The following is a 7,353-nucleotide window of genomic DNA, read 5'->3' as shown; positions in this document are numbered from 1 at the left end:
CAGCCCCCGGCCGCCGCCGGCTGCTCACTAGGCGCTCGCCCTCCGGCCGGGAAGCATGGGGTCGTCCGGGCTCGTCTGTGCCCTCCTGCTCGCAGCCTGCTGTTGCTGTCGCCGCGCGGCTGGTGAGTGGCTTCTCAGGGGGCCCGCGCCCCCCAGCGGCCCGGGCCAGGGGTCTTCGGCGGAGCGCGCCCGGGGAGCGGAACCGGCGGTGCGGGTCGGGGCTTTGCGCTCCGCCGTGCGCTCCTCCTTCCCCGCGCCTTTTGCGCGCGTGCAACTCTTCTTCGCGGCCAGTTTGCAGCCTCGGTCCTGGAGTATTCCGGGGAGGAGGACCGGGGAGGCGGGGGAGAGGCTGCTGCCCGGAGCGGGAAGGGGTGGAGCCGAGCCTCTCGGGGGAGCCGGGGAGAGCTTTGCCTTAGGTGCCCACGCTGGGGGCCCGCGCGTTTGGAGCGGCGGCGGGAGGCGCGGCTAGAGCGCATCCCCAAATCCCGAATTCTGCGCCCGCCTGTTGCTGGAAAAGGCGGCTTGCTTAGCGGGAGGGGGTGCCCCGACGCCTCCTCTGGCCTGGGCTTCGAGCCAGGCTGGAGGTGTGCGGGGGGCGGGAGGGGGGGGGGAAGAGGGACGGCGGCTCCCGCCCGAGCAAGGGCGTTGGCGAGGGCAGGGGCGCGGCGTGGGGCGCCTCGCGCCTGCCCCGGTGACGGGTTCACAGGTGGCAGAAACGAGGGATTGAGGGTGCCCAGGGCGGAGGCGCCCCGGATTTGTTACGCGTCCCGGAATGGGAGCGCATTCAGGTGGGAAGAGCGCCCCTGCACCACGGAGTTTTCCTCTGGAACTGCCTGGGAGCCGGGCGCTCCGGGTCCACGCTGCCCTTGTATGGCCAGCAGCGGAGTCGCGTGTTTCTCTTGGCTCCCTTTCCCGGGTCCCAGCCGCTTGTCCGGCTGGGGAAGGGGAGGGCTAGGCAATACCCAGTTCGCTGGCCTCATGCCCAGTGCCTACAGTGTCCCTGGGGTCCCCCGGGCTGCTGCCTCCTAGGCTGACTGTATTTCTGGGGAAAGGACTAAATTGGGCTCCACAGCTGCAGCCAATCTAGCCCCGCCCTGCCCGCTCCTCTCGCTCTGGGGAAACGGAGTCAGGGACGCGCCGCTTCTGCTCTGGGCTGAAGACCGCTCCATCTGCCCTCCTTGTCTGGGCGCCAGCTCGGGGCAACCACCCAGGCATCGCTGAGGCCAGCCAGATGGTATTGAGTGACATCACCTCCTCACAGGGCAGGCAGCACGCTGGCACCACTGACGTCACTCTTGCCCACTGCCTGGCCCTCACCCTGACCCCTGGGGGACATTCTGACCCCTCCGTGTTCAGAAGACTCCCAGGATGGGGTTCCCTGAGTGTGTGGGATGTTCACGGAGGGACCTCTTGGGGGAGCGTGAGATGGGAGCTTCTGGCCTGAGTCGGCTCACCGTGTCTGGTGGGAAATTTGGGGAGGGGCTTTTTTAGGGGGGGCAGAGTAGTGATGTCTTCCCCACAGTATGGGGACACAAAGGGGCCTCTGTGCCCTAGCCTGGTACATGCCTTGCATTCCCACACTCTGAGCTCACTGGGAGTGGAGGGGGCCTGGAAGGAAAGGGGCCTTCCTCTTGGCCCAGAGCCTGGGTTGCCCCTCTGCCAGCCTTGTCTGGAAAGTGCCTGGTGCTCAGTGGTCGCTGTGGCAATGGCCAGAGACGCCCCACTCCACTCCCCTGACCAGGGCGACAGGGCGGCCTGAGGCAGCAGGTGGAGAGCGCTCGAGGGTCAGGAGGGCAGGGCCATCCAGGAAGCGGGCTGTGAGGGGAGACCGTGGGGAGCAGCTGGAGCTGACATCACTGCTGGGGTGTCCCCTCGTGCACCCCAGGTGTGCCTGGAGAGGCAGAGCCCCCCACCCCGGAGTCCCTGGAGGTGGAAGTTGGCGGCACAGCCCTTCTGAAGTGCGGCCCCTCCCATTCCCAGGGCAACTTCAGCCACGTGGACTGGTTTTCTGTGAGTGCGTGGTGGAGAGGGTGGCAGGGCGGGAGGCTGTCCCCTTCCCGCAGCCCCAGACCTTCCTCTCCGCTCCGTCACCTCCCCTCAGATCCACAAGGAGAAGCGGACTCCCATCTTCCGCGTGCGCAAAGGCCAGGGCCAGAGTGAGCCCGGGGAGTATGAGCACCGCCTCAGCCTCCAGGACAAAGGGACTACCCTGGCCCTGACACACGTCACCCCCCACGACGAGCGCATCTTCCTATGCCAGGCCAAGCGCCCTCAGTCCCAGGAGCACCGCATCCAGCTCCACGTCTACAGTCAGTGCCCCTCCCTGCCCCGTGGGCAGTGTGGGTCCTGGGGAGCGGTGGCCCCACGCCCTCCTCTCCTTCCCTTGTAGAAGCCCCGGAGGAGCCCACCATCCAGGTCAATTCCTTGGGCATTTCGGTCAACAGTGAGGAGCCTGCGGAGGTGAGCTAGGCCTGGGTGGCCAGGAGGGTGCTGGGGGGGGCCCGAGCAGCAGGGAGACTCACGCCCTGTCCTCCTCAGGTCGCCACCTGTGTGGGGAGAAACGGGTACCCCATCCCTCAAGTCACCTGGTACAAGAACGGGCGGCCCCTGAAGGAGGAGAAGAAACGTGAGTGTGGCCCTCAGCCCGTGAGAGCCATGCTTAGGGCACCCCCACCTTGCCTTTCATCGGACTTTGGTTCTTTAAAGTACCCAAGTGATGCCCGGAAACATTTCCATGAGAATGTTAACGATCCAGAAAATAGGGAAGGAAAATTCCCTTCTTGTCCCACATTCCCTCCCAGAAGCAATCTCTGCTGTCCGTTTAGTGTCTGTTCTTTCCAGCCAGTTTCTGTGTCCGTATACCTGTAAGTACATCTCGGAACACGTAGACTCTTAATTTTTTATTCTCTAAATCAGAGTTTCTCAAAGAGGGGTGGTTTGGCACTTGCCCCTCCAGGACACTCGGCGATGTCTGGCTGTCGTGAATGGAGAGGTGGTGTGGCACCTGGGGGGTGGCAGAGGCCGAGGGTTCCTGCCCCACGGCCTGCAGCGCACGGGCCAGCCCCACCCACGAAGAATGATCTGGGCCGACACTCCGGTAGCGCTGAGGCCGAGAAGCCCCCATCCCGGTGGTTCTTACAGATCGGTTTTCTTTTGATGCTCAGTCAGCGTAGCTGTGCCAGATCGTTTTGGCCCTGCCCCGGGTTCTGACGGACGGGGACGGTGTAGTCGGGCCAGGCCTTCATTTCCCGGTGGGGGGACCCCTGCAGTGCCTGCTGGGGGGTGTGGTCAGTTACCACTGTGTTCCCGGCACGCGCCCTGGTGTGTGCGCGCGCCTGTCTGTGGCACGGACAGGAAAACTTCAGAGGTGAACCTTCACGGCTCGCGTTGGGCCTGGCCTTCTGCAGAGGCAGGGGTCCCTCGAGGGGCGCCTCCCCCTTCCCCCGGCAGCCCCTGTGACCAGGGGGTGGGGGTGCAGGCGGGGCTGAGGCCGAGCCTTTCTCCCCTCTCTCCCTGCCCAGGGGTTCACATTCAGTCGTCCCAGATTGTGGAGTCGAGTGGTCTGTACACCTTGCAGAGTGTCCTGAAGGCCCAGCTGGTTAAGGAGGACAAAGATGCCCAGTTCTACTGCGAGCTCAACTACCGGCTGCCCAGTGGGAACCACATGAAGGAGTCTAGGGAAGTCATTGTCCCGGTTTTCTGTGAGTCCCCAGAGGGCCCTGGGCCGGGGCTGGCGGAAAAGTCCGGCTGCTCCCCAGTGCAGGGACAGCTCCCGGGCTGAGGGCCGCCGCCTGTGCCCGTGCAGACCCGGCGGAGAAAGTGTGGCTGGAAGTGGAGCCCGTGGGCACGCTGAAGGAGGGGGACCGCGTGGAGGTCAGGTGCTTGGCTGACGGCAACCCCCCGCCCCACTTCACCATCACCAAGCAGGTGCAGAGGGCGCCCTCGCTCAGTGCACGCGGCCCGCGGGGCGGCTGGAGTGGAGGCGCCCTGCTCACCCCTCGGTTCTCTCCCAGAACCTCAGCACGAAGGAGATGGAAGAGAAGGTGACCGAAGACAATGGGCTCCTGGTCTTGGAGTCCGCCCGGAAGGAGCACAGTGGGACCTACCAGTGTCAGGGCCTGGACCTGGACACCATGGAATCGCTGCTGAGCGACCCACAGGAGCTGCTGGTCAACTGTGAGGGGCCCGGGCCCAGGACGCGGGGACCGGGCGGCAGGGCCAAGAGGGAATTTCGCCCGGGCTGACGCCTTTGCTGTGTCCCCAGACGTGTCTGATGTCCGGGTCAGCCCTGCAGCCCCCGAGAGCCAGGAGAGCGGCAGCCTCACGCTGACCTGCGAGGCGGACAGTAACCAAGCCCTTGAGTTCCAGTGGCTGAGAGAAAAGGTACCCAGGCGGGCGTGGGGCTGCGGGACGTGGGAGTCGTGCGGCCGTGAGTGACCCGCCGACCCCTCTCCCCCAGACAGGCCAGCTGCTGCAGAAGGGGCCCACGCTCCAGCTACGCGACCTGCGGCGAGACGCGGCGGGAGGCTACCGCTGCGTGGCCTCCGTGCCCGGCGTCCCGGGCCTGAACCGCACTCGGCTGGTCCACGTGGCCGTGTTTGGTGAGGCCTCCGCGCAGGGACCAGGCGGCCGAGAAGCTGCCCTGAGCTGGGTGGGTTCGAGCTCTTGGAGGACAGAAAGCCCCCCTGCTGCCCCGGGATGCTCTGGTGGGGAGGGGGAAGCAGGCTAGCGGAGTTCACTGCCACACCTGTCCCCCTCCCTCCCTAAGGGTCCCCGTGGATGACACTGAGGGAGAGGAAGATGTGGGTGAAAGAGAACACGGTGTTGAACCTGTCCTGCGAAGCGTCGGGGCATCCCCGGCCCTCCATCTCCTGGAGCGTGGCCGGCATGGTGAGCAGGCACACCTCCTCCGCGTCCCTGCCCCAGGCCAGGCTCTGCCGCCGTGACTGGACACCCTCCCCCCCTCCCCCTGAGCTGTGCCCCCTTCCCTACAGGCACACGAACAAGACCAAGACCCGCAGAGCGTCCTGAGTGTCCTGAATGTCCTCGTGACCCCAGAGCTGTTGGAGACGGGTGCTGAGTGTGTGGCCTCCAACTCCCTGGGCAGAAACACCACCACCATTTTCCTGGAGCTGGGTACGGGCCTCGTGCGTCCCGCAGAGTGGCGGGCCGTGGTGGGCACAGGGCGAGCTTGTGCTTTTCCTGACCCACCTTCCCGTCCGTGTACACAGACTCCAACAGGACCGCGGGCCCCAGCGCCTCCACCACCAGTCCTCCCGCCAGAGCCAACGGCACCTCCACAGGTGAGCAAGCGGTCCCGGCCGAACCGGCTGTGCCAGGGCCCCCTCATCCTGCCTGCCCCCTGCCTGGGGAGCCCCACAGCCTGTCTTCTGGCTGCCCTGGGCTGGGTGAGGCAGTGGTGGAGGGGTGGCCGCCTGGGGCCCCAGAGTGACCAGGAACATCTCTGTGGGACAGAGAAGAAGCTGCCGGAGCCCGAAAGCAAGGGCGTGGCCATCGTGGCGGTGACCGTGTGCCTTCTGGCCCTGGCCGTGCTGGGTGCCGTTCTCTACTTCTTCTACAAGAAGGGCAAGCTCCCGTGCGGGCGGTCGGGCAAGCAGGAGATGTAAGCATGGCACCCGCGCCCTGTGTCCGCGCCGTGTCCCTGCCCCTTCATGCCGCCCAGCTTGCCGCCTCCGCGGGCACGGTCCCGGCCTGCTCGCCCCTTAGGGGCAGGAGGGGGATGCCAGCTGTGAGTGCTCCCTGTTGCCCCGCATCACCCACCCCCTCTCGGCCCGGTTCCCCTCTCTGAGAGCCCGTCACCCAGTCCAGTGTCTCCCAGCGACCCTCCCTTTCCTTGCCCCCGAGTTGCCGACTTCTTGCCTCCCTCCCTCCTCCCAGCACGCTGCCCCCGTCTCGTAAGAGCGAATTTGTAGTTGAAGTTAAGTCAGATAAGCTCCCAGAAGAGACGGGCCTCCTGCAGGGCAGCGCCGGTGACCAGAGGGCTCCCGGAGACCAGGTAGGAGGCAGCCACAGGGGCTGACGGCTCTCGTCCCCCTGAACGCTCACTCTGTCCCCTCCTAACACCCGTCCCAGGTGGGCAGGGAGACGCTGAGGGACCGTGGAGAAGGGGCAGCTCCCAGGCTGAGCGCGCTCGGCCCTGTCACCACCGCCTTCTCCTGAACAGTGCTGGGCCTCAGGCCACCGAGTGCAGTGGGGCCAGTCCAGTTTGGAGCCCAGGCCCACCAGCCCCCTTCCCCCTCCCCCTCCACGCCTCGTCCATCCGCTTTGGCTTCAGTCCCCCCTCCCTTGAGTGCTCACACCGGACTCCATCTCGGTCCCCCTGCATTGCCCTTAACCTCACCTCTCATTTCCAGGGAGAGAAATACATCGATCTGAGGCACTAGCCTGCTAATCACACTGAGTGCCCTTCCCGGCCAGAACATTTCCTGCTTCTCCCTCCCAACACTCAGGATGATGGCCAACGCCTCTGACGCGGGCCGCCGAGAAGGCCCCCTGGCCTCCAGCTGGCCTGCAGCCCCCACGTCCAAGGGCGGAGCTGTCCCCGAGGTCTCACTCGGTTGGTGCAGCTCCTCCCAGGAGGGACGGAGGGTCCAGCAGGCTGTGCTCTCTCTATACATACTGGGGGTGGACATACCTGTTTTCTACCAGCAGCCAGATGAGGTCGCCTATTTATCTTGAGCTGGCTTCCTGCCCCAAAGGCTGGCCTGGTCATTCAGTTTGTCACTGAAGTGACGCTGCTCACACCGGTGCTGGGGAGCAGCCCGCATTCATTACAAGCAGCTGCCGGCCTCGGGAGGCCCTTTTGTGACCCCCCCCCCCCTTTCTCTGGGAAGAAGCCGGGACTGGGGTCACTCCTCCTCCACGTGGCGGGTGTGTGCTGTCCCTGCACGGAAGCTGAGCAGCTTGTGCCCAAACCCCCTGCATTAATCCGGCTCCCACTGCCCTCTCAAGGCGTCACTCACGTAAGGCTGGAAAGGGGGGTTAAGGGACAGGGATGAGGTCCAGACCGTCCTGCACGATGACTGGTGCCAGCAAACTTCTACGAACAGCTCATGGGCTTAGACCCTGGGAGAAGGTCCCGCCCTGATCGGAGAATGGTACTTAGGGACGAGAAGCCGGCCTGGCTAGAGCACTTTGGGGGGGGGGGGGGGGGGGTGCGCCTGTATATATGTGTGCTTTTGTCAGGTTGTGTATAAATTTGCAGATTTCCTTTATATGTATGTGTGTGTGTATATATATAGATATATATATATATATGCAAGAAAAATAAAGCTGAACTGTCCAGAGCGCTCACCCCGTTTTTTATGCACCGTGGGCACCGCAGCAGCCTGG

General features: G+C 64.9%; 1 protein-coding gene across 2 annotated transcripts; it reads left to right on the top strand.

Moving 5' to 3' along the window:
* Nucleotides 1–31: 31 nt before the first annotated feature.
* MCAM (melanoma cell adhesion molecule) lies at nucleotides 32–7,305 on the top strand. 2 transcript variants are annotated; one of them, XM_029957042.1, is made up of 16 exons: nucleotides 32–122; nucleotides 1,886–2,010; nucleotides 2,102–2,309; nucleotides 2,390–2,460; nucleotides 2,539–2,626; nucleotides 3,522–3,701; nucleotides 3,806–3,927; nucleotides 4,014–4,176; nucleotides 4,265–4,383; nucleotides 4,460–4,601; nucleotides 4,769–4,890; nucleotides 4,995–5,136; nucleotides 5,232–5,303; nucleotides 5,476–5,623; nucleotides 5,899–6,016; nucleotides 6,375–7,305. In XM_029957042.1, the coding sequence occupies exons 1-16, from the start codon at nucleotides 56–58 to the stop codon at nucleotides 6,402–6,404; spliced, it is 1,917 nt and encodes a 638-aa protein (XP_029812902.1). In that variant the 5' UTR covers nucleotides 32–55; the 3' UTR covers nucleotides 6,405–7,305. The 2 variants fall into 2 exon arrangements, with proteins under 2 accessions (XP_029812902.1, XP_029812903.1); XM_029957043.1 differs by lacking the exon at nucleotides 5,899–6,016.
* The last annotated feature ends 48 nt before the right edge of the window (nucleotides 7,306–7,353 follow it).

The sequence above is a fragment of the Suricata suricatta genome, chromosome 11, assembly GCF_006229205.1.
Source record: "Suricata suricatta isolate VVHF042 chromosome 11, meerkat_22Aug2017_6uvM2_HiC, whole genome shotgun sequence".
NCBI classification, from domain to species: domain Eukaryota; kingdom Metazoa; phylum Chordata; class Mammalia; order Carnivora; family Herpestidae; genus Suricata; species Suricata suricatta.
The sequence above is the reverse complement of the archived record's forward strand: the minus strand, read 5'-3'. Positions and strand labels throughout refer to the sequence as shown.

Excerpts from the sequence above, each read along its gene's own strand:
- MCAM (XM_029957042.1), top strand. The coding sequence starts at position 56 with ATGGGGTCGTCCGGGCTCGTCTGTGCCCTCCTGCTCGCAGCCTGCTGT. Across the intron at positions 123-1,885 it reads TTGCTGTCGCCGCGCGGCTG|GTGTGCCTGGAGAGGCAGAG; the intron begins GTGAGTGGCTTC and ends CGTGCACCCCAG. Across the intron at positions 2,011-2,101 it reads GCCACGTGGACTGGTTTTCT|ATCCACAAGGAGAAGCGGAC; the intron begins GTGAGTGCGTGG and ends ACCTCCCCTCAG.